At 43.8% G+C, this 26,221-nt stretch overlaps 1 protein-coding gene across 2 annotated transcripts in view; it reads left to right on the plus strand.

The window, feature by feature from the left end:
• Positions 1–7,824: 7,824 nt before the first annotated feature.
• The window catches only part of SPMIP11 (sperm microtubule inner protein 11), a 31,313-nt gene continuing 12,916 nt past the window's right edge, over positions 7,825–26,221 (plus strand). The window contains exons 1-2 of one of the 2 annotated variants that reach the window (XM_077954054.1): positions 21,631–21,655; positions 23,838–23,855. In XM_077954054.1, coding sequence (XP_077810180.1) covers positions 21,631–21,655; positions 23,838–23,855 — 43 coding nt within the window. Of the gene's footprint in view, positions 7,950–21,630; positions 21,656–23,837; positions 23,856–26,221 lie in introns of those variants that run through there. The other variant, XM_001098146.5, reaches the window with a different exon arrangement.

Raw genomic sequence — 26,221 nt, forward strand, 5'->3', positions numbered from 1 at the left:
CCCAGCTCCAGCGTCTGATAACTGTTTGGTGCTGGCAAGATAGTTAACCTCTCTATGCCTCTTTTCTTTGATAATACCTATGTTTTAGATTGTGAAAGGGAGTAAAGATTTAATGAGTAAAAAGTATTTATAATAGTACCCAATACTTAGGAAATATTCAGTAGCCCTTAATGTTATAATATTTGTTACATTGTATTGAAATTGAAGGCAAGAGCAATGCCTTCATTTTTGTATGGCACCTACCTAGTAAAGTCCTGGCCGTAGTAAATAGTCCCTAAATCTTTGTCAGATAAATGTGCAAAACACCCACAACACAGAAACTGAGGCTCTGGGAGTTTGCCCTCACTACACCACTAATAAGTGTAGATCTTAAATCTAATTCCGTTGGTCTTCCCATTCACGCAATTCCCATTCACTTCCTGCTTTTCTGGAACCACGTTCAGTTTACCTTGATTAAATTTGGGTAATTTTAGATAGATTTGGATAATATTAGAATCCTGTGTCTTGCTTTGATAATATTTTGGGTTTTGTCATTTCTAGGCATAGGTGATCTTACTATGTTTGATTGTCATTCATTTTCAGAAGTGTTTCCATTTCAGGTCACCTCTGCCATATACTGCCTGTAGTTAGTACTAACTCCATTTTACCCTGGAGAAATTGAGGTTCAGGAAGATTTAAATGACTTACTTCTGGTTATAAGGGAAAATAACTTAGGATTTCAAACTTCTTCCCTCATAGACTCTTTACTATTAACAGAATAAGCACTTATAAAATAGATTTTTTAGTAGAATAAGCACTTTTTCAGTTATGTAGTCATGTATGTTTTCTTTTAAACAGCTGTGTTAGTCCATTTTCATGCTGCTGATAAAGACATACCCGAGACTGGGCAATTTACAAAGGAAAGAAGTTTAATGGAGATCTCACAGTTCCATGTGGCTGGGGAAGCCTCACAATCATGGCAAAAGGCAAGGAGCAAGTCACATCTTACCTGGATGACGGCAGGCAAAGAGAGAGCTTGTGCAGGCAAATTCCCATTTTTTAAAAAACCGTCAGATCTCAGGAGACTCATTCACTATCGTGATAACAGTGCAGGAAAGACCTGCCCCATAATTCAATCACCTCCCACCGGGTTCCTCCTACCATATGTGGAAATTGTGGGAGTTACAATTCAAGATGAGATTTGGGTAGCGACACAGTGCCAAACCATATCATTCTGCCCCGGCCCCTCACAAATCTCATGTCCTCACATTTCAAAATACAGTCATGCCTTCTCCACAGTCCCCCAAAGCCTCAACTCATTTCAGCATTAACTCAGAAGTCCACAGTCCAAAGTCTCATCTGAGACAAGCAAGTCCCTTCTACTATTAGCCTGTAAAATCAAAAGCAAGTTAGTTACTTCCTAGATACAATGGCGGTACAGGCATTGGGTAAATACAGCCATTCCAAATGGGAGAAATTGGCCAAAACGAAGGGGCTACAGGCCCCATGCAAGTCCAAAATCCAGCAGGGCAGTCAAATCTTAAAGCTCCAAGATGATCTCCTTTGACTCCATGTCTCACATCCAGGTCACACTGATCCAAGAGGTGGGTTCTCATGGTCTTGGGCATCTCCACCCCTGTGGCTTTGCAGGGTACAGCCTCCCTCCCATCTCCCTTTCCAGGCTGGTATTGACTGTCTGTGGCTTTTCCAGGTAAATGGTGCAAGCTGTTAATGGAGCTACCATGCTGGGGTCTGGAGGACCATGGCCCTCTTCTCACAGTTCCATGAGGCAGTGGCCCTGTAGGGATTCTGTGTGGGGGCTCCAACCCTACATATTTCCCTTCTACACTGCCCTAGCAGAGGTTCTCCATGAGTGCCCTGCACCTGCAGCAAACTTCTGCCTGGACATCCAGGTGTTTCCATACATCCTCTGAAATCTAGGCAGAGGTTCCCAAACACCAGTTCTTGACTTCTGTGCACTCGCAGGCTCAACACCATGTGGAAGCTGCCAAGGCTTGGGGCTTGCATCTCTGAAATCACAGCCCAAGCTCTGTGTTGGCCCCTTTCAGCCATGGCTGGAATGGCTGGGATGCAGGGCACCAACTCCCTAGGCTGCATGCAGCACACACGGGGACCCTGGGCCTGGCCCACAAAACCATTTTCTCCTAGACCTCTGGGCCTGTGATGGGAGGGGCTGCCATGAAGTCCTCTGACATGCCCTGGAGACATTTTCCCCATTGTCTTGGGTATTAACATTCAGCTCCTCTTTAGTTATGCAGATTTCCTCAGAAAATGGGTTTTTCTTTTCTATCACATCAGGCTGCAAATTTTTCAAACATTATGTTCTGCTTCCCTTATAAAACTGAATGCCTTTAACAGCACCCAAGTCACCTCTTGAATGCTTTGCTGGTTAGACATTTCTTCTGCCAGATACCCTAAATCAGCTCTCTAAAGTTCAAAATTCCACAAATCTCTAGGATGGGCAAAATGCTGCCAGTCTGCTTGCTAAAATATAACAAGAGTCACCTTTGCTCCAGTTCCCAGCAAGTTCCTCATATCCATCTGATACCACCTCAGCCTGGACCTTATTGTCTATATCACTATCAGGCTTTTGGTCAAAGCCTTTCAGCAATTCTCTAGGAAGTTTGAAAGTTTCCCACATTTTCCTGTCTTCTTCTGAGCCCTCTAAACTGTTCCAACTTCTGCCTGTTACCCAGTTCCAAAGTTGCTTCCACATTTTGTGGTATCTTTTCAGCAACACCCCACTCCTGGTACCAATTGACTGTATTAGTCCATTTTCACACTGCTGATAAGACACACCCGAGGCTGGGCAATTTACAAAGGAAAGAAGTTTAATGGAGAACTCACAATTCCACGTGACTGGGAAGCCTCACAACCGTGGCAGAAGGCAAGGAGGAGCAAGTCACATCTTAAGTGGATGGTGGCAGGCAAAGAGAGAGCTTGTGCAGGCAAACTCCCATTTTTTTAAAACCATCAGATCTCATGAGATTCATTAACTATCATGATAGCAGTGCAGGAAAGACCTGCCCCATAATTCAATCCCCTTCCACCGGATTCCTCCCACGACACATGGGAATTGTGGGAGTTACAATTCAAGATGAGATTTGGGTGGGGACACAGAACCAAACCATATCAACAACCAAGATCATTTCTTACAGATTCCTCTTGTCTAATTTTCTGACCTGTGCTTGGTTCTCCACTTAATCTGTTGGATTAATGACTCCATATTGAGTTTGCTATCTTGGTTAAGTATGCCACTCTTTAGGGCATACATTACCCTTAAAGAACAATTGACAAAATCTTAAACTAGAGGAATTTTCCTTTTTTACAAAATGTAAATATTACTCCATTTCTTATAAGCCATACCTATAGGGCTACTCCTCCTATTTACTAGAGACTAGTCTTGTTCTGGGTATAGGATTCTACCATATTTCACGGCGTTTTGGGTTTGTTTGTTTGTTTGTTTGTTTTGTTGTTGTTGGACAGAGTTTTGCTCTTGTTGCCCAGGCTGGAGTGCAATGGTGCCATCTTGGCTCACTGCAACCTCTGCCTCCCGGGTTCAAGTGATTATCCTGCCTCAGACTCCTGAGTAGCTGGGATTACAGGCATGTGCCACCATGCTCAGCTAATTTTGTATTTTTAGTAGAGACAGGGTTTATCCATGTTGGTCAGGCTGGTCTCAAACTCCCCACCTTAGGTGATCCACCCGCCTCAGCCTCCCAAAGTGCTGGGATTACAGGTGTGAGCCACCACGCCTGGCCAGGGTTTTGTTTTTATTATTTTTAAATTTTTATTTTTTCTGTGAAACAGCTTCAGAAGGTCCTAAGAATTTGTGCCTCTCTTTTTGTTTTTAGAGATGGGAGCTTGCTATGTTGCCCAGGCTGGATTCAAACTCCTAGGGCTCAAATGGTCCTCCAACCTCAGCCTCCCAAATATCTAGGACAACAGGCACATGCCACCACACCCAACTAGATAATAACTTTTAAATAGTGGAACAATATGTCAAATTTTTGTGCTAGCAACAATGTAACAATGTAATGGCTTTAGACATGATATACTTTTTTTTTTTTTTTTCCCTGAGACAGACTCTTGCTCTGTCACCCAGGCTGCAGTGTAGTGGCACAATCTCGGTTCCCTGCAACCTCACTTCCTAGACTCAAGCGATTCTCCTGCCTCAGCCTTCTGAGTAGCTGGGATTACAGGCCTATACCAACACACCCGGCCAATTTTTGTGTTTTTAGTAGAGATGGGGTTTCACCATGTTGCCCAGGGTGGTCTTGAATTCCTAGCCTCAGGTAATCCAACCACCTTGGCCTCCCAAAATGCAGGGATTACAGGCGTAAGCAGCCATGCCCAGCCAGACATGATACAGGCTTTAAAACTTAATCTGAATTATTAACATTTTCTCTATCACTTTCTTAACTTCAGACAATCAACTAAATGAATAAATAAAGCTTTGTTTGTACCATTTGCCAATTTTTGTGATATAAATCCTCCCACCATGCTTGATTTCAATATGCCCATATGACATCACTGATCATAAAATTGGGAAAAGAGGCACATACCATCACATAGTATTTTCTCCAGACAGATAAAATAGATAGGGCGTTCCAGTTTTCAGTCTGACAGGTAAAGAGCTTGGAAGTCATCACTCCCATTTTCACAAGAAGGAAAAAGCCAAACAAACTGAAACTTAACAACCCTTCTTAGACCCGAGAATCGAGGTCCCAGGGCAAACCATCACCCCAAAATCTGGAGAGACATTTGGACTTAAAATAGGTGGAATAGAGAATCATGACTTACTTGGAGGAAAAACTACTACTGGAACCAGCAACTGGTAGAAATACTTATAGGGGAAGTGATTAATTGCTGGAGACTGAACATGGACTAGCTTGAGATTTTTTTTTAAACTCCTAGGGACCCAGTGTTAAGGAGTCCCCCACATTTTTGTGAGTTTTGCTTCCAACAGGGAGAGAGAGAAGTTAGCCATTTTGAAATACACCCAGAACATTCTATGCTCCTTAACAAAGGCCTGCCTTCAAGGGAAACTGTTGAACAGAGCCTAACCAATGTGGGAGAAGGGATATATACCCAACAGAAGCCTCCTCTAAAAATGAGACAGTTGTGAAGGTCACACGTGCAATAAAAGACAGACCTAATAATAGAATTACGGAATGCTTTCCCCCATCCACTTTAATAGGGTTCCTGTTTAATAATGGGATTACAATGGAAAAAACTGCAAGGCCCAGAGCCTATTTCAGGAAGAGTCTCTAAGGAAAGTTGAAGAGCAAGGGAGGCAAAAACAAGGACACCAGAGGAAATTTTAGCATCTAACACCTACAGCCATAGCAAACAGTAAACACAACCTAATTCCTAGCCATATAAACACAAAACCTTACCCTTACCCAATACATAATGTCCAACTTAAAACAATTATATGGCATGCTAAAATGTAAACAAAATATATATATACACACACACATTTATATACCCACATATACATATATATACACACACGTGTGTGTGTGTGTGTGTGTGTGTGTATATATATATATGTAATCTAGAAAGACAAAGCAAGCCAGGAGCAATGGCTTACGCCTATAATCCCAGTATTTTGGGAGGCTGAGGTGGGCGGATCACCTGAGGTCGGGAGTTTGAGACCAGCCTGGCCAACATGGCAAAACCCCGTCTCTACTAAAAATACAAAAATTAGCTAGGCAAGGTGGTGGGCACCTGTAATCCCAGCTACTCAGGGGGCTGAGGCAAAAGAATTGCTTGAACCCAGGAGGCGGAGGTTGCAGTGAGCTGAGATCGTGCCCCTACACTCCAGCGTGGGTGACAGAGTGAGACTCCATCTCAAAAAAGACAAATCAAGCATCAGAACCAGACTCACATATGGCAGAAATTTTGGAATTATCAGACTGAGATTTTTAAATAACTATTAATATGTTAAGGACACTAATGGAAAAAGAGGACAACATTCAAGAACAAAGGGTAATGTAAGCAAAGAGATGAAAATTCTAAAGAATCAAAAGGAAATGCTAGAAATAAAAAAATACTGTAACAGAAATGAAGAATGCCTTTGGTGGGCTCATCAGTAGACTGAACCTGACAAAGGAAGAAAATCAGTGAGCTTGAAAATATGTCAATAGGAAACTTCCCAAACTGAAAAGCAAAGAGAAAAATGAATGAAAAAAGAGTGGAATATCCAGATGCAGTGGAAGTAAATTCAAGAGCACAGATAAGAGTAAAATAATCAGGAAGAGATGAGTTGTTAATATTTACTACTTTTATTTTATTTTATTTTATGACAAGATCTGGCTCTATCGCCAGTCTGGAGTGCAATGGCACAATCTCAGCTCACTGCAACCTCCACCACACAGGCTCAAGCCATCCTCCCACCTCAGCCTCCCAAGTAGCTGGGACTACATTCACGTACCACACCCGACTAATTTCTGTAGGTTTTATTTTTTTGTAGAGACGGGGTTTGCCCAGCCTGATTTCAAACTTGTGAGCTCAAAAGATCCATCTGTCTCGGCCTTCCAAAGTGGTGGGATTACAGGTGTGAGACACCACGCCTGGTGTACTACCTTTATTTTTAATATAACTTATTCAATTGTAAGTTTAGTTAATGTAACTTTTAATAATGCCTTGTTCAATAATCACTTCACAAAATTAATGAAAATTTAACAAGCTTTCAAAATTCACTATGGATTGGCACACCACTGCTGAAACAAAGACTCATTGAAAGTATCCTATTCAGATTTCTTTTTTTTCCTGAATATAAGACTGGATAACTATTAACATTTAAATACTGGCAGGGCGTGGTGACTCACACCTGTAGTCACAGCACTTTGGGAGGCCAAGGAGGGCAGATCACTTGAGGTCAGCAATCCGAGACCAGACTGGTCAACTCTGTCTCTACTAAAAATATAAAAATTAGCCAGGTGTGGTGGCATGCCCCTGTAATCCCAGCTACTTGGAAGGCTGAGGCATGAGAATCTCTTGAAACCCGGGAGGCAGAGGTTGCAGTGAGCCGAGACAACGCCATTGCACTCCAGCCTGGGCAATGAGGGAGACTCTTAAAAAAAAAAAAAAAAAAAAAAAGATTTAAGTTTCCATTATGTGCTGAACACTGTTCTAAGGAAATATGCATGTATTATCTCATTTGATTCTCATAACTATCAGATACTGTCATTGCCATTTTTTTTTTATTTAAAATTAAAAATGGAGGCTTAGTTAATCTATTCAAAGTCAGACACCTAGAATATGGCATAACTAAGATATGAGCCCAGGTCAGTGCTCTTTCTACTCACTGCCTTCTGAAGCTTACAGTGGAAGACTAGGTCAAGAAAAGGTATACTGACAGGCCAGGCACGGTGGCTCACTCCTGTAATCCCAGCACTTTGGGAGGCTGAGGTGGGTGGATCACGAGGTCAGGAGACCGAGACCATCCTGGCTAACACGGTAAAACCCAGTGTCTACTAAAAATACAAAAAATTAGCAGGGCATGGTGGCAGGCGCCTGTAGTCCCAGCTACTCAGGAGGCTAAGGCAGGAGAATGGCGTGAACCTGGGAGGCAGAGCTTGCAGTGAGCCAAGACTGTGCCACTGTACTCCAGCCTGGGCAACAGAGTGAGACTCTGTCTCAAAAAAAAAAAAAAAAGGTATACTGACAATTGATTCCTCCATTTTCCTGAAGTTATTTAGCCCACTCCCACTCCAGCTCCACTGTGAACCTATAAATCCTGTGCCTCATTAGACAAAGGGAGTGTCAGTTGTGGTAATTCTTAGGACATTACCATGGTTACCAGACACAGAGTCCAGTGCCCCAACCTGGACATTCCAGAAGAGGACAGGGAGGATCTGAGATGGCCTTCTTCAACTTGTATCTATTGGGATATCAAAATTCCTTTCGGAGCAAGAAAAGGAATGCAACTGAAGAAACAAGTAAGGGGAATATAGGGTAGAGGGTTAGAAGGGCCACTTCTTTTCCTAGACGCTTCATGGCCACTTCCTAGCTATTTATTTTCCTACCTGGGGTTAGAGATTTATCCTCCAAGACCAACAGTTACACTAGTTAAAATTGTGGAATAGGGCCGGGCGTGGTGGCTCACACCTGTAATCCCAGCACTTTGGGAGGCCGAGGTGGGTGGATCACCTGAGGTCAGGAGTTCAAGACCAGCCTGGCCAACATGGTGAAAGTCCATCTCTACTAAAAATACAAAAATTAGCTGGGCATGGTGGTGCGTGCCTGTAATCCCAGCTACTCAGGAGGCTGAGGCAGGAGAACCGCTTGAACCCAGGAGGTGGAGGTTGCAGTGAGCTGAGGTCGTGCCATTGCCCTCCAACCTGGGTGACAGAGCGAGACTCTGTCTCAAAAAAAAAAATTGTGGAATAGGGACAATGTCCTTTCAGATTTGCTCTCCTGTCATTTAATATCCTTATTAAGACACACAATTTGGGCCAGGTGTGGTGGCTCACATGCAATCCCAGCACTTTGGCAGGCTAAGGCAGGAGGATTGCTTGAGTCCAGGAGTTCGAGACCAGCTTGGGCAACATAGTGAGACCATATCTCTATGAAAAGTTACACAAATTAGCTGGGTGTGGTAGTGCATGCCTGTGGTCCTAGCTACTTGGGAGGCTGAAGTAGGAGAATCACTTGAGCCCAGGAGGTCTAGGATGAAGTGAGCCATGATCACACCACTGTACTCCAGCCTGGGCAACAGAGCGAAACCATCTCAAAAAAAAAAAGACACACAATTTGTTCAACCAAATAAGTATATTCTTAGTCATTCATTTGCTCATTTAACCAACATTTGTTAAGCACCAGGCTTTATGTTCCAGGGATTATGTTGGTGACTAAGGTTAAGACCTCTGCTGTAAAGTGACTATCTGATGAGAAAGATAAGTATGCAAACAAAAATTGCAATATGTTGTATGATTACATTAAATATGGAATGTTCTAGAGCCACTAAGAAGGAAGTACCTGATACTATTGGATCTGGAATAAGAACAGGGGGTGGAGGATGGGGGAATCCTTCAGAGAAGACTTCACACAGGAAATGCTTCCAGAACCCGGTGTTAAAGGAAGATTGGAGTTCACTACAAAGAAGGGGATATAGCACAGACGAAGAAGCAGAGACCTAAGAGAGAACCATATTAAGTGAATTCCAAGTTCATGGGTAGAGATAAAGGGTAAAATGGAGAGGTGCTGGGAGGCAGTCATTGAAAACTAGGAAGGGGCCAGATAATTGAAGATGCTGTTAGCCATGCTAAGCATTTTAACTTTATAGAGAGTCATTGAATTTTTAGTAGGCAGTGAGCAGATCTATATTAGATTCAAAATGCCTAGCCATGCCTCACACATAATAGAGGTTTCATAAATACTTGTAGGGTGAATGGATGAATAAGTAAATTTGAATAACTATAAAACAGGAAGCTAGGGGAGGCTTTACAGGAGATATAACAATTGATTTCATCTCAAAAGATGAATTGTTGCCGGGCGCAGCGGCTCACGCCTGTAATCCCAGCACTTTGAGAGGCTGAAGCGGGCAAATCATGAAGTCAAGAGATCGAGACCATCCTGGCCAACATGATGAAACCCCGTTTCTACTAAAAATACAAAAAAAAAATTAGCTGGGCATGGTGGCACAGGCCTGTAATCCCAGCTACCTGGGAGGCTGAGGCAGGAGAATCGCTTGAACCCGGGAGGCAGAGGTTGCAGTGAGCCGAAATTGCACCACTGCACTTCAGCCTGGCAACAGAGCGAGACTCCATCTCAAAAAAAAAAAAAAAAAAAAAAGATGAATTGTTTAAAAGCACAGATATGAAGGAGAAGGGTATTCCAGGTAGAATGGGGGACACATGTGAAGGAAATTAAGTTTAGGTGAGTGCTGAAGCAAAAGTTGTATTGGGGTGGGGGAAAAGGGACTGGGAAAGTATAAAAGCACAAAGTTAAGATTGTGGGCTGGGCATGGTGGCTGACGCCTGTAATCCCAGCACTTTGAGAGGCCGAGGCGGGCAGATCATGAGATCAGGAGTTCAAGAGCAGCCTAACCAACATAGTGAAACCCCGTCTCTACTAAAAATACAAAAATTAGCCGGGCGTAGTGGCATGTGCCTGTAATCCCAGCTACTCGGGAGGCTGAGGCAGGAGAATCACTGGAACCAGGGAGGCAGAGGTTGCTGTGAGCCGAGATCGCGTCATTGCACTCCAGCCTGGCTGACAGAGCAAGACTCTGTATGAAAAAAAAAAAAAAGATTGTAGGCCTCCATTGGTCACTGTCTGTCCTCTGCAATTCTATCAAAGAAGTTCTGTTTTACTATCCAGCTTCCAGGTAAGATTTGTACAAAGGGTACCCCTGATGGACCTTAGAGACTCCTTAATATCCTTATACCAGTTCTTCCCCTTCCTACCCCAACTGGGTCCCAGCATTATGCCATGGGACTGTTTTTATCTCCAAATAAAGAGGAGCTCTTCTCTACCCTCTTTCAGAAAAACAAACTCTTTGGGAAACCTACAAATTTCCCCTTTTCCAGACCAAGACTAAGCCTCTCCTGGCTGCTCCAATCCTACCTACTCCTGCTAGATAGAATTCCCTCACCATGAAAAAACTGAGTATACAGCCGACCAGTTGTCCTACCCAGTTAGCTACTTAAGCACTGTTGAACAAGACTTAATACTGATCCAAAGAGGCCTGGGCATCATTTCTTTATAGGCTAGACAAAGTGGAAGATTTTACTTTATAAAAACCAGAGCCCTCTGTGGGATGATAGAGAAGTATCCTGATATCATCTGCTATCTAAGTTTTCTCATTCTGGTGGCAGAAAATCAAAGGCAGGAGGCTTGGCCAAACCCGTGGAATGTAAGGTTAGAGGGAAGATTGAACATCAAATATGCCATCTCTACTCCCTGCTCACTTCCCCTCCACCCCAATTTTACACCCTCCAGTTACTCTCTCAAAATACGGACTTCAACTTGCCAGTTTCTAATTAATCCATGCTTTTGTTGGCTCCAGCACTTTATAATAAACAACTACTTATTATGCAGTATAGCAGGCACTGTACTAAGCATGCTACATGCTTAATTTCATTTAATATTCTAACATTCCTGTGAGGTAGGTATTACTGTTCCCTTTTTATCAGTAAGAAAACTGAGGCTCAGGCCGGGCACCGTGGCTCACGCCTGTAATCCCAGCACTTTGGGAGGCCAAGGCGGGTGGATTACCTGAGGTTAGGAGTTCGAGACTAGTTCAAAACACAGCAATCTGTCAGTTCCATTTTTTCCCAAACTGCCTATCCTACTGTAGTCTAGACTGTTCATTCTCAAAGCCTGTTGCATAACTATTGTCCTGGGACTTGCTTTTGCCTCTCTCCAAGGTAGTATTCACTGTTTCCTGGATCCCATGTTTTTTTTCTTGGCTTACTCCCTCCCTTTCCTGCAATATGCCAAGAATTTTTATAAGAATGCATAGGAGGTATATTTATGAGTCCAGAATGGCTTTATTCTATACCCTCACACTTGATTGATAGTTTTTCAAGATAGGAAATTCTAGGTTGAAAATCATTTTCTGAAAATTTTGAAGCTGTTTTTATTGTCCTCTAGCTTCCAGTTACATTCCTTTGTATGTAACTAATTTCTTTCTTTCTGGAAGTTTTTTTTTTTTTTTTTCCTGAGATAGGGTCACCCATGCTGAAGTGCAGTGGCACAATTTTGGCTCACTGTGCTCAATCTCTGCTTCCTGTGCTCAAGCGATCCTCCCACCTCAGCCTCCTTAGTACCTGGAACTACAGGCACACACCACCATGCCTGGCTAATTTTTTATATTTTTTGTAGAGATGGGGTCTTGCCGCGTTGCCCATGCTGGTCTCAAACTCCTGCAATCAAGCAATCCGCTTGCCTCAGCCTCCCGAAGTGCTAGGATTACAGGCGTGAGCCACTTCGCCCGGCCTCTGGAAACTTTTGATTTTCTTTTTGTTCTGTAGTATTCTGATATTTCAAAATGATGGAATTTATTGTAAGTCTTTTCTCATTCATTGTTTTGAACACTCCATGAGCTCTTTCATTCTGGAAATTTATGCTTTCCATTTCTGAGAAATTTTATTTTAATTTTTAATTTATTGTTTTCGTTCTTCTTTTTCAAACTACCATTTGTCAGTTATAAAGTCTCCCAAATTGCTCTTCTAACATTAATCTTGATATTATTATTATTATTAATTACTATTTTTGAGACAGGGTCTTGCTCTGTCACCCAGGCTGGAGTGCAGTAGAACAGTCATGGCTTACTGCAGCCTCAACCTCCCAGGCTCAAGCGATGCTCCCAGCTCAGCCTCCCTGAGTAGCTGGGACTACAGGTGCAGGCTACCATGCCTGGCTAATTTTTGTATTTTTTAGTAGAAATGGAGTCTCCCTGTGTTGCCCAGGATGATCTGGAACTCGTAAGCTCAAGCAATCTGCCCACTTTGGCCTCCCAAAGTGCTGGGATTACAGGTGTGAGCCACCATGTCTGGCTTAATTTTCTTTATCATCATCATTATTATTACTATTTATTCTTTGGAAGGCTTCCTTAATTTTATCTTGCAACCTCGTGTTAATTAGCTATTGCTGTATAACATATTACCCTAAAATATGCAGGCTTATAACAGCAAATATTATTTTACAGTTTCTGTTAATCCAGAAGCAACTTATCTAGATAATTCTGGCTCAGGATCTCTCATATGGTTGCAGACAGGATGTCAGCAGGGGCTGTAGCCATATAATAGTTGGAGATTGGGTGGGAGCTGAAGGAGCCATTTCCAGGATATCTGGTGACCTCAGTTTCTCTGTGGGTATTGACAAGACACCCCAGTTTCTCGCCATATGGGCCTCTCCATAAGTGGTTTGAATATTCTTGTATAGCACTTAACTTTCTTCAGAGCAAGTGATCAGAAAGAAGGAAGGGAGCCAAAATGCATTTTTATGACTTAGTCTCAGAAGTGACTGTCACTTTACCTTTTCTATTTGTTAGAAGAGAATTACTAAATCCAGCCCATACCCAAGGGAAGCGGAAGCTCTACTTCTTGAGGGGAGGTTTATCAAAGGATTTGTGGAAATATGTGAAAACCAGCACACCCTCATATCAGAACTTTTTTTTTTCTGCTTTTGTTTTCTTCATGCAGTAGATAAGAACATTTTATCTTGGTTATTATATTGTATTTTAATTTCCAAGGACCATTTTTGGTCCTCTGATTTTCCTTTTTTATATTTTCTCTTTTGTCCATGAATATATACTTTTATTTGAAGTTCTCTTCCTTGCATCGACTCTTTTTCCCTCTGAGCCCTTTTTCCTATGAGTTTATTTTGGTATCTTGTTTTTCTCAGTGATTACTCTCCTCAGATAACTAGTGATCCTTGGCTTTCCATTCTGATTTAAGAGTAAGAAACAAACAAAAAAAGCTAACTAAAAACTGATGGAGGGAGTTGTCCATTATGGGCTTCATTCCAGAGCTTTCCTCTGGCTCTCTATAATTTCTCTGGGGAAGAATCTTATTATTCCTTCTCTGGGTATTGGTTATATGCTTATCTATTAGCATGCTGGGGCTAGGACAGAAGAAGGTATTGAGGGTCTTGATTTTGAGGATCCTGACTTTTTTAACTTAATCACCAGATTTTCTGTCCTACACCTGTGCCAGCTATATTAGTCGGTTCTCACATTGCTTTAAAGAATTACCTGAGACTGAGTAATTATAAAAAAAAGAGAGATATTTAATTGTCTCCGTTCTACAAGCTGTACAAGAAGCATGGCAGGGGAAGCCTCAGGAAACTTACAATCATGGTGGAAGGCGAAGGGGAAGCAGGCATGTTCTACGTGGCTGGAGTAGGAGAAAAAGAGAAGAGAGAAGGGGTGGGTGGTTGGTGCTATACACTTTCAAACAACTAGATCTTGTGAGAACTCACTCACTATCACGAGAACAGCAAGGGGGAAATCCGACCCCATGATCTAATCACCTTCCACCAGGTCCCTCCTCCAACACTGGAGATTACAATTCGATAGGAGGTTTGGGTAGGGACATAAATCCAAACTATATTACCAGTCTTCACAGTGAATCCTGTCCAGGGGTGCAGGGCCTCCTAGATTCAGGTCCTCTAGAGAAATCTTACATTCCGTTTTCAGGGCAGGGTAGTTTGCCTGGTTTAGCCAGATGCTCTGACAGTTTCAGTGACTCCCTTCCTGTTCTCAAGCCTATTCCCTACTCCTACCATCTGTGGTACCCATTACATTCTAAGTTTTGGGCCTTTCAGATGAATTAGCTCAATTCTAGATGTATTCTCCGTTACAGAAACTTAGGTAACAACATTATTTACTGTGTTAGGTTAATTGCCACTCTTCTGTCCACTTTGCATTTTCGAAAAGGTATTTCTCCTGAAATATCTCATATGCTCTTATATCCTTGCCCACTGTTTTTGCCCTTGAAGATTAATATTATTGTGATTATGATGATGACAATGTCATTTTAGCAAATTTGGGAGGAAAAGGAAATAAAGCCAATAAGGTCAATCTACCATTTTTAAAAACTTTTCTTGCTAATGTAACTTCAAAATCATAGAAAATGTGTAAGACTTGTAGAAAGAATTTCTCTACACCCTTTACCCAAGTTAACTCATTGTTAATTTTGCCACTCTGTTTTTTGCTTTGTCTCTACTATAATATCTACTTTATCTCAGATAGTTGAGAATAAGTTGCTCATATTATATCTCTTCCCGTCTAAATAAATAAGCTTATATCTCCCAACAACAACTCACCGTATGGGTATCAAATTCAGCAAATCTTAACACTGATACAATGCTGTTACATAATTACCTACAGTGCATTTTTCAGTTTTGCCAATTGTTTCATAAATGTCTTTTTTTTTTTTTTTTTTTTTTGAGACGGAGTCTCGCTCTGTCGCCCAGGCTGGAGTGCAGTGGCGTGATCTTAGCTCACTGCAAGTTCTGCCTCCCGGGTTCAGGCCATTCTCCTGCCTCAGCCTCCGGAGTAGCTGGGACTACAGGGGCCCGCCAGCACGCCCAGCTAATTTTTTTGTATTTTTAGTACAGACGGAGTTTCACTGTTTTAGCCAGGATGGTCTCTATCTCCTGACCTCGTGATCTGCACACCTTGGCCTCCCAAAGTGCTGCAATTACAGGCGTGAGCCACTGCGCCCTGCCTTTTTTTTTTTTTTTTTTTTTGAGACGGAGTCTCACGCTGTTGCCCAGGCTGGAGTGCAGTGGCGCGATCTCGGCTCACTGCAAGCTCCGCCTCCCGGGTTCCCGCCATTCTCCTGCCTCAGCCTCCTGAGTACCTGGGACTACAGGCGCCCGCCACCGCGCCCGGCTCATTTTTTGTATTTTTAGTAGAGACGGGGTTTCACTGTGGTCTCGATCTCCTGACCTTGTGATCCGCCCGCCTCGGCCTCCCAAAGTGCTGGGATTACAGGCTTGAGCCACCGCGCCCGGCCAAGTTACCATTCTTCTTTTGTAACCAATAATTTCTGGTAAGATTCTTTGGAAAAATGTAAGTATCCTATTCTTTATTATTATATATTTTTTTTTGACAAGGTGTCACTCTGTTGCTTAGGCTTGAGTGCAGTGGCACAATCACAGCTCACCACAGCCTTGACCTCCCAGACAAGCAATTCTCCAACCTCAGCCTCCCAAGTAGCTGGGACTACAGATGCCCACCACCACACACAGCCAATTGTTTTTATTTCTAGTAGAAGGTCTACTAGACCTGGGCTATGTTGCCCAGGCTATTCTCAAATTTCTGAGCTCAAGCGATTCTCCCGCCCCAACCTCCCTAAGTGGTGGAATTACAGGCATGAGCCATTGCACCTAGTCAACTATCCTATTCTTCATCAAATTTTCACCCACTAATTTTAGTATCGATTGATGGTTTTGTGTGAATCTGTTATTTCTGTAATAATTGCAAAATTGTGATTTTCTAACTCCAATCCATTTTAACTCAAAGTTTACTACAATTAAAAAAAAAATTTTTTTTGTAGACACAGGGTCTCACTTGTTGCCCAGGTTGGTCTCGAGCCCCTGGCCTCAAGCAATCCTTCTGCCTGGGCCCCCCGAAGCACATATTACAGGCATGAGCCACCTCACCTAGCCCCCAGCTTTTAAATGACCCACCTTTTTTGAGTTTTTCCAAAACATTCAGCTTCATTTTCCTTTCTTTTTCTTTTTTTTTCTGTTTTTTGTTTGTTTGTTTGTTTTGTTTTTTGAGACAGAGTCTCGCTCTGTTGCCGAGGCTGGAGTGCAATGGCACAATCTCGGCTCACTGCAACCTCTGCCTCCCGGGTTCAAGCGATTCTCCTGCCTCAGCCTCCCGAGTAGCTGGGATAACAGGCACCTGCCACCTGTTATCCAAATATTTGAACTGATGGACAATATGTGTGGAGAAAAAGGGCTGTGGCTTTTATTTATTTTATTTTTGTTTTTATTTTTTTTTTAGATGGAGTTTCGCTCTTGTTGCCCAGGCTGGAGTGCAGTGGCACGATCTCCGCTCAACGCAACCTCCACCTCCCAGGTTCAGGTGATCCTCCTGCCTCAGCCTCCCGAGTAGCTGGGATTACAGACTTGTGCCGCCATGCCTGGCCCCATCTTTTTATTCTTAATTTACAAAGGATTATAAGCTCTGCCTCCAGGGCTCAAGCAATTCTTGTGCCTTAGCCTCCCGAGCAGCTAGGATTACAGGCCTGTGCCTCCACACCAGGCTAATTTTTGTATTTTTAGTAGAGGTGGGGTTTCTCCATGTTAGTCAGACTGGTCTTGAACTCCTGACCTTGTGATCTGCCCGACTTGGCCTCCCAAGGTGCTGGGATTACAGGCGTTAGCCACCATGCCCGGCCTCAGCTTCATTTTTATAAAAGCCACTGCCGGCCGGGAGCGGTGGCTCAAGCCTGTAATCCCAGCACTTTGGGAGGCCGAGATGGGCGGATCACGAGGTCAGGAAATCGAGACCACCCTGGCTAACACGGTGAAACCCCGTCTCTACTAAAAAAAAATACAAAAAACTAGCCGGGCGAGGTGGCGGGCGCCTGTAGTCCCAGCTACTCGGGAGGCTGAGGCAGGAGAATGGCGTAAACCCGGGAGGTGGAGCTTGCAGTGAGCTGAGATCGGGCCACTGCACTCCAACCTGGGCGACAGAGCGAGACTCCGTCTCAAAAAAAAAAAAAAAAAAAAGCCACTGCTACGCCGGGCGTGGCATTTTGAGAGGCCAAGACTGGTGGATTGCTTGAGCCCAGGAATTTGACGCCAGCCTGGGCAACATGGTGAACCTCACCTCTACAAAAAATACAAAAATTAACCTGGTGTGGGGCACAGGCCTGTAATCCTAGCTACTCAGGAGGCTAAGGCACAAGAATTGCTTGAGCCCTGGAGGCAGAGGTTGTAATCCTTTGTAAATTAAGAATAAAAAGGTGGGGCCAGGCCTGGTGGCTCACACCTGTAATCCCAGCACTTTGGGAGGCCAAGGCGGGCGGAGCGCGAGGTCAGGAGATCGATACCATCCTGGCTAACACGGTGAAACCCCATCTCTACTAAAAATACAAAAAAATTAGCTGGGCGTGGTGGCAGGCGCCCGTAGTCCCAGCTACTGGCGGTGGGGGGTGGGGCGGTGCTGAGGCAGGCGAATGGCTTGAACCCGGGAGGCGGAGCTTGCAGTGAGATGAGATCACACCACTGCTGCACTGCAGCCTGGGGGACGGTGCGAGACTCCATCTCAAAAAAAAAAAAAAAAAAAAGAAAGAATAAAAAGATGTTTCTCAGCATAATACACACCTCCCGCCTCACATCATACACAAAAATAAATTCCCGAGGCTGAGGCAGGCGGATCATTTGACAAGGTCAGGAGTTCGAGACCAGCCTGACCAACATGGTGAAACCCCGTCTCTACTAAAAATACAAAAAAATTAGCTGGGCTTCGTGGTGCTTGCCTATAGCCCAGCTACTTGGGAGGCTGAGGCCAGAGAATCACTTGAACCCAGGAGGCGGATATTGCAGTGAGCCAAGATTGCACCTCCCAGCCTGGGTGGCAGAGCGAGACTTTATCTCAATCAATCAATCAATTTCAGATGAATTAGAGAGTTCAATAAATAAAACTACGGAAATATTATAAGAAAACATAGAATATTTGTATATTCTTAGCAGGATTTTGCACATCTTTCTTTATTAGACATTAAGCCCAGAAGCCTAAAAGAAAATATTGACAATTTTTACTAAAAAATAATTTAATTGTGTATCAAAAGACATCATAAACTTAAAATCAAGAGAGAGACTGAGTGAAAATATTTGTCGTATATAGATGGGTGTATATCTACATGCACATATACACACATATATAAACGCACACATACTTACATATTCATATGTATAAATCATGTATGCAGTAATATTGAGAATATATAAAAAGCTTCTAAGTAAAGCACCAAGCCAGACTCCCCCTCTAATCCAACATCAAATATTTATTTATTGGGAATTGATTGTGCCAGCCACTGTGTAAGACACTAGAAATATAACAGTGATTAACACAGACAATAAAACTAGTAAATAAATAAACAAGATACAAATTGTGCCGAGTGCTGGGGAGAAAATAAAGGGGCAATGCAATAGAACAGAAGTCCTAAAGTGCTGGCCTGGATGCCAGATGTAGCCTGATGCCATGCTCAGTTTGCAGAGTGCTTTGTAAAAAAAAAATGTAGACCAACATCTACAAATCCAGAGATTTCATGTAAAACCAACATTTCTGACTTCTCTTTAAAAATTAGATTTGGGGGCCGGGCACAATGGCTTACACCTGTAATCCAAGCACTTTGGGAGGCCAAGGCGGGTGGATCATCTGAGGTCAGGAGTTTAAGACCAGCCCGGCCAACATGGCGAAACCTGTCTCTACTAAAAACACAAAAATTAGCTGGGCATGGTGGTGCATGCCTGTAATCCCAGCTACTCGGGAGACTGAGGCAGGAGAATCACTTGAACCTGGGAGGCAGAGGTTGCAGTGAGCCGACATTGTGCCCCTGCACTTTAGCCTGGGCGACAAAGTGAGACTCCATCTCAAAAAAAAAAAAAAAAAAAAAAAATTAGATTTGGCCACACTGGCCCTAAACTGTGGCTATAAATGACAACAAACAGGTAGAATAAAGTAGCAGCTTCCCCTTCAGATGGTACAGGTTTCTTACCCAGCTTGCTTGACTCATAAGCATTATCTGCCTGGCCCTTATGGACAACTGAGTTTGAAGATGCCATAATGAAGAGTAACTTGGAGAGGCAGCTTTATTTTATTTTGTTTTTTTAACTTTTACTTTATTTCATTTTTTTTGAGAGGCAGCGTCTCCTTTTGTTGCCCAGGCTGGTCTTAAACTGGGCTCAAGTGATCCTCCTGCCTCAGCCTCCTGAAATGCTGAGATTACAGGTATGAGCCACCATGCCTAACAAGAGGCCCTCTTTAGACAGATAATTCAATGAAGTAATGTTTGAGCTACAGCCTGAAGAATGAGAAGCTTGTCATGTATAGAGCTAAGCCTAGGGCTTCATCTTCATAAGAACAGATTCAAAATCGAGAAAAAATTCAAAGCCAAAACTGTAGCAGGGTACCTTCACCTCCCACTTTGATCAGATTGCTTTCATTGCATCCCAGCCCTGAAATTCATCTGCCAGTTCTGACACCCTTTTTAATAGTGCAAACCCTAACATAGCTATGCACTGTGCCCATCATCCATGACCTTATAACAAAATGAACCATAGAATAGTATTTCTGATGCCACAATCCCTTTTCACAAAGACATTCAGGCAACTTGGCTACCCTCCGCCAAGTTTGGCTTCAACCATATCATTCAATCTTCCACCTGAAAATTGCATTCAATAGTAATTTTCTTCTATTCTTAGTACTTTCTTGAAGCCACTTGAATTGCCCCAGAGTTGAAGTCTGTGTCCACATGGCCAAGCTGTGAGACACACAGGGTGACCTCTAGGAGTTCATTATAAGGCCATGAAAAGTGTGCTCCAGAGAAACCTGTCGAGACAAAGGTGACTTTATTTACCTTTTATCTAGGATGTTTAGTCTTCCTAGAGTGACGAGTACCATAACCACAGATGTCAAGTGGGAACTCAGGGCAGCCTGACAATCCTATCATGTTCCCCTAGTCACTCTCCCAATACTCAAGTCAACTATTTCACATCCCCTCCTTGGAGATCTAAAGCCCCTCTCCCATCCTCACTCTGAGCTAACTTCCTTGCTCCTTATTTCACTAAGAAAATTAGAAGGAATCAAAGACTTTCCATCATCACATCTAACATTCCACTCCATTCCCTCTGGTTCAATGAATGAACTGATTCCATTTGTGTACTGGAGCCCATCCCTTCTCATCTACTCTAGGATTTTGCTCCTAAAACTATCACCTTCTCCCTCAGGATTCTCCTTCTTCCCAGATCATTTCCGTCAGTATACAAATATGCTATAATCTCTTCCATCTGGCAGGGGAAGGGAAGAAACCTCCCTTGGCCACATGGTCCCCTCAAGCTATTGCCCTCATTTCTTTTTCCACCCTACTCTCCCCACTACCATCCGGATTATATCAAAATTCCTGGAAAGAGAAGTTTACACTCGCAGTCTAGGGAAAAAAAAAAAGGCATGCCAATTGCCCTTGCTTTAAATCCATGATCACCAAACTTAGTGGGTCTTGTTGTGGTGATTATCGCTGCCCAGAAGTCAAACTACATTTCCTTGTTCCATTCACTCTCCTCATCTCCTGGAGGCCTTTTCCTACCTTCTCCTGTTTCTTCAAACCTCCAACACCTCCTCCCCCCATCCTCATTCTCATATAATGAGTTGCCTTCCATTTCAAAGAGAAAACAGAAGCAATTGGTAGATAATTGCCATAAGCTATCACAAACCACATCTATCCATCTACCTGCATCTGTGCCCATATATCTCCTATTATCATGAATGAATAGCCCACGCACCTATTAAGAAAAACCCCCTCCACTTTTGACCAGATCCCATTTCTTTTTGCCTTCTCCAAAACACCACTCCAATAATTCTTCTCACTCTTGTATTAATTTGTCCATCTATAATTTCCTCTTCTGGCTGAGCCCAGTGGCTCACACCTGTAATCCCAGAACTTTGGGAGGCCGAGGCAGGTGGATCACTTGAGGCCAGGAGTTCAAGACCAACCTGACCAACATGGTGAAAACCCATTCTACTAAAAATACAAAAATTAGCCAGGCGTGGTGGTGCACACCTGTAGTGCCAGCTACTTGGGAGTCTGAGGCAGGAGAATCACTTGAACCTGGGAGGCGGAGGCTGCAGTGGACCAAGATCGTGCCACTGCACTGCAGTCTGGGCGACAGAGCAAGACTCAGTTCCCTCCCCACAAAAAAAAATATTTCTTCTTCCATCTTAAAACCCCACATTTCCTATTTCCCTGCTCCCGTAGAGCAAAATTCCTCATAAGAGTTATCTGTTTGGGCCAGGCACGGTGGCTCATGCCTGTAACCCCAACACTTTGGGAGGCCAAGGCAGGCAGATCACCTGAGGTTGGAAGTTCAAGACCAACCTGACCAAAATGGGGAAACTCTGCTCTACTAAAAATACAAAATTAGCCAGGCATGGTGGCACATGCCTGTAATCCCAGCTACTCAGGGGGCTGAGGCAGGAGAATCGCTTGAACCCGGGAGGCAGAGGTTTTGGTGAGCCAAGATCGTGCCATTGCACGGCAGCCTGGGCAACAGGAGCGAAACTCGGTCTCAAAAAAAAAAAAAAAAAGAGTTGTCTGTTTTTTCTGTCGCTGGTTCTTCTTAAATTTTTTTTTTTTTCTTAATTTTTGCAACGGAGTCTTGCTCTGTTGCCCAGCCTGGAGTGCAGCGGCGTGATCTTGGCTCACTGCAAGCTCCGCCTCCCGGGTTCACGCATTCTCCTGCCTCAGCCTCCCAAGTAGCTGGGACTACAGGCGCCCGCCACCATGCCTGGCTAACTTTTTGTATTTTTAGTAAAGAAGGGGTTTCACCATGTTAGCCAGGATGGTCTCGATCTCCTGACCTCGTGATCCGCCCGCCTTGGCCTCCCAAAGTGCTGGGATTACAGGCGTGAGCCATTGTACCCAGCCTGTCTCTGGTTCTTCTGCCATTCTCTCTTGAGCCCACACCAACCCAGGCTCTTGCCATCACCACACCATTAAAACTGCTTCAGGCTGAGTGCAGTGGCCCAGGCCTGTAATCCCAGTATTTTGGGAGGCCGAGGCAGGAGAATCACTTGAGTTAGGAGTTTTAGACCAGCCTGGGTAACAGAGTGAGACCTCATCTCTACTAAAAATCAAAAAAAATTAGCTGGGGATGGTGGCATGCACCTTTAGTCCCAGTTATTAGGGATGCTGAGGAGATAAGATTGCTTGAACCCAGGAGATTGAGGATGCATTGAGCTATAATCACGCCACTGCACTCCAACCTGAGCAACAGAATGAGACTCCCTCTCTCTCTAAAAAACAAAACAAAACAAAACCCTGCTGTATCCATTTACCAATGACTCACATATTGCTAAGTTAAATGGTAAACTCTTAGTTCTCACGTTATTTAACATATGGGCAGAAAAGTGCAACAGAGCTCAGATGGTTCTGAATCCTGGTGCTGCTGAGGTTGCTTGAAATACGTGGTTAGCTGGGAAGGGTTTGAGCTTATGGGCCACCATGGGGAACACGCCTCATATTTTCTATTACCTCAGATCTGGTTTGGGAAATTCACGTGGGGCAGGGAGATTATGGGTAAAATACAGCATTCTCTTCGTCTCCTAGCAAGCCCACATCTACCTTGCTTACCGTGGTCTTTCTCATCCCAAATTCTATGTCCATCAATTCAGGGAACCCACAGTTCCTGAATCTCTACTCACCCTTTTCCACAAGCTAAACAGTCTTGAAAGACTCTCATTTGTCTCCAGAACGGTTCCTGGTCCCAGTTTCTTTCTGGTTGATTTCACCTTGTTAATACATTCACTCAAACTGCTTGACACCTTTCTGTCCATCTGGTTTTAGCACTTCAACCACTCTGTGGTTCAAATCAGCCACATTCCTTGCCTGGTCCCTTAGCTAGGCCTTTAACAGCAACTATAAAAATGAACCTATTAATATTCACACTTTTCTTTTTTTTTTTTTTTTTTTGAGACGGAGTCTGGCTCTGTCACCCAGGCTGGAGTGCAGTGGCAAGATCTCGGCTCACTGCAAGCTCTGCCTCCCGGGTTTACGCCATTCTCCTGCCTCAGCCTCCCGAGTAGCTGTGACTACAGGCGCCCGCCACCTCGCCCGGCTAGTTTTTTGTATTTTTTAGTAGAGACGGGGTTTCACCGTGTTAGCCAGGATGGTCTCGATCTCCTGACCTCGTGATCCGCCCATCTCGGCCTCCCAAAGTGCTGGGATTACAGGCTTGAGCCACCGCGCCCAGCCACACTTTTCATTCTTAACACTCATACTATCATGATATTTTTAAGTCATTCACAATTCTTCCTTGAATAACGATAGGCTTTTTTTTTTTCCTCCTAGTAGGTGTGAGTGTATTAACATTCAACTCAAAAGGGCCCACTCAAGCTTTCCTTATTATAGTCATAATGAAAACTCACAGAGGTGAGTCAACACGTGTAATCAAACATTCTGCTAGTTCCTGCCTCCTTCCTACCTTTTCCTCCTGATAAAGAATCAAAATAGAAAAACCAAAGAGGAAAATGGGTGTGGGGAACATACTTTGGTCTCTTTGACTTCAGAAACTCAGTTTAAGCCAGGTGCAGTGGCTCATACCTGTAATCCCAGCATTTTGGGAGGCTGAGGCAAAAGGATCGCTTGAGCCCAGGGGTTTGAGACCAGCCTGGGCAACACACTGGGACCTTGTCTCTACAAAAAATTAGCCAGGTGTGTTGGCACATGCCTGTAGTCCCAGGTACTTGGGAGGCTGAGGTGGGAGGATCACTTGAACCCAGGAGGTTGACACTGCAGTGAACCATGATTGCACCAGTGCATTCCAGCCTAGTGACTGAGTGAGGCCGACTCAAAAACAAAAAGAAACTCAGTTTATCAAGGATCCAAAGATGTTCAAATTCAGGAAACTAACTCACACTAAGCAAATTCATAGTGCCTCAGTTTCCTCACCTATAAATGGAGACGATAATGTCTGCCTTATAGACTTAGTGTGGAGGGACCGGGTGCAGTGACTCATACCTATAATCCTAACACTTTGGGAGGCCGAGACAGCCAGATCACCTGGGGTCAGGAGTTCAAGACCAGCCTGGCCAACATGGTGAAACCTCATTCCTACTAAAAATACAAAAATTAGCTGCATGTGTTAGTGGGTGCCTGTAATCTCAGCTACTTGGGAGGCCGAGGCATGAGAATCTCTTGAACCTGGGAGGCGGAGGTTGCAGTGAGCTGCACTCCAGCCTGAGGCAACAGACTCTGCCTCAAAAAAAAAAAGATTTATTATGGACATTAAATAAAATAATGTATCTAATATACCTAAGAACTAGCACATAAAACTTTACAATAGATGATGGAGGAAAAGTTATAAATCATATGTAAGTTTACTGTTTACATATAGAACACACACCTTTCCTGTGACTAGAATATCTTTATCCACTACTCAAGACATACTTGCCAGGATAGGATACCTGGAAAACAATATTTTTAACCATAAGATTCCTTGAGGTACAAAAGACGCTGGCTGGCTTCAAAGGATATTTCATCTAGGCCCTGGAAGAGGCTGGTCAACTCACTGCCCATAGAACAGCACCCCTGACTAGTGATCAGAACTCTTATGTCTACCAGTTGGGAGATTCCTGTCCCTCCCAGGCTCACTCTTCCTCTTTCTAATACTGGTTGATCCTGCAGATTCAGCTCAGCTTCCAGGGTTCGTTCACCTTTTACTCTGGGCTCTTGGGTGCTCAAGCTTTCCCTTCCATCCTGTCCAGGGAAGCACAATCCTGTATCAGTCCTTTCCTTTGCTGAATCTCTCTCAACACCAGCTTTGAACCCTGCTCTCCTATTTATTCTTTTTTTTTTTTTTTTTTTTTGGACAGAGTTTTGCTATTGTTGCCCAGACTGGAGTGCAGTGGGGAGATCTCAGCTCACTGCAACCTCTGCCTCCCAGGTTCAAGCGATTCTCCTGCCTTAGCCTCCTGACTAGCTGGGATTACAGGCACATGTGACCACACCCAGCTAATTTTTTGTATTTTAGTAGAGACAGGGTTTCATCATGTTGGCCAGGCTAGTCTCGAACTACCAACCTCAGGTGATCCCCCTGCCTTGGCCTCTCAAAGTGCAGGGATTACAGGCGTGAGCCGCTGTGCCCAGCCATCCTATTTATTCTTAGCTTCATACCTGACCCTCCTCTTAGTCCAGGAGGGCCTTGTTCTTTATTCTAGAAAAATTCCCTCTAATCTGGCCCTTCTTTGAGACAACTCCCTTGCCTTGTTATATGAAAATCTTGTGTCAGCCTAGCTCTCACCATAACACAAGTCCAGGCACCCAGAACACTGTTCATTGACCGGAGTCGCAGAGAAAATCTCTGCGAGATTTGGGTAGTAGGGAAAGATTATGCCTGTTCTTGTCTTGAGACAATTGAGACAAATGACCTCTCCTTGCCAGACTCTCCAGTGACTGCCCTCTAGCCACAGACACACTGACCTTCAAGCTGTGCACATCCAAAGGACCTCACTCCAGCTTGCTCCCCTGCTGCCCTTATCATTCCCCTTGCCTGAGGAATTCACTAATGAGTCCTCAGAGTTGCTTTCATTTCCAATTCCAAATGAATTTCTTTAAAGAAAGGCTCAACCTCGAGTCTTTGGTAAAAGCTGAACTCGTCTTACTTACATTCTCATTTCCTGGATTCTGTTAGAGGAAGCCTGGCTGGAATGTCCTCTGCTCAATCTCCTAGTCTCCTTGCCTCACTGAGCTGCCTCTTTGGTGAACCACCTGTTAGGAGACAGCTGGAGATCCCATTCTTAGACTCCACAGCAGAGGGCACTGTTGTTCTGGCTTTTTTTTTTTTCTTCTCTCTTTTTTTTTTTGAGACAGTCTCACTCTGTGACCCAGGGTGGAGTGCAGTGGCTCAATCTCAGCTCACTGCAACCTCTGCCCCCCAGGTTCAAGCGACTCTCCTGCCTCAGCCTCCAGAGTAGCTGGAACTACAGGCGTGTGCTACAACGCCTGGCTAATTTTTGTATTTT

This window comes from Macaca mulatta, chromosome 11 (genome assembly GCF_049350105.2).
Source record: "Macaca mulatta isolate MMU2019108-1 chromosome 11, T2T-MMU8v2.0, whole genome shotgun sequence".
Taxonomy (NCBI): Eukaryota; Metazoa; Chordata; class Mammalia; order Primates; family Cercopithecidae; genus Macaca; species Macaca mulatta.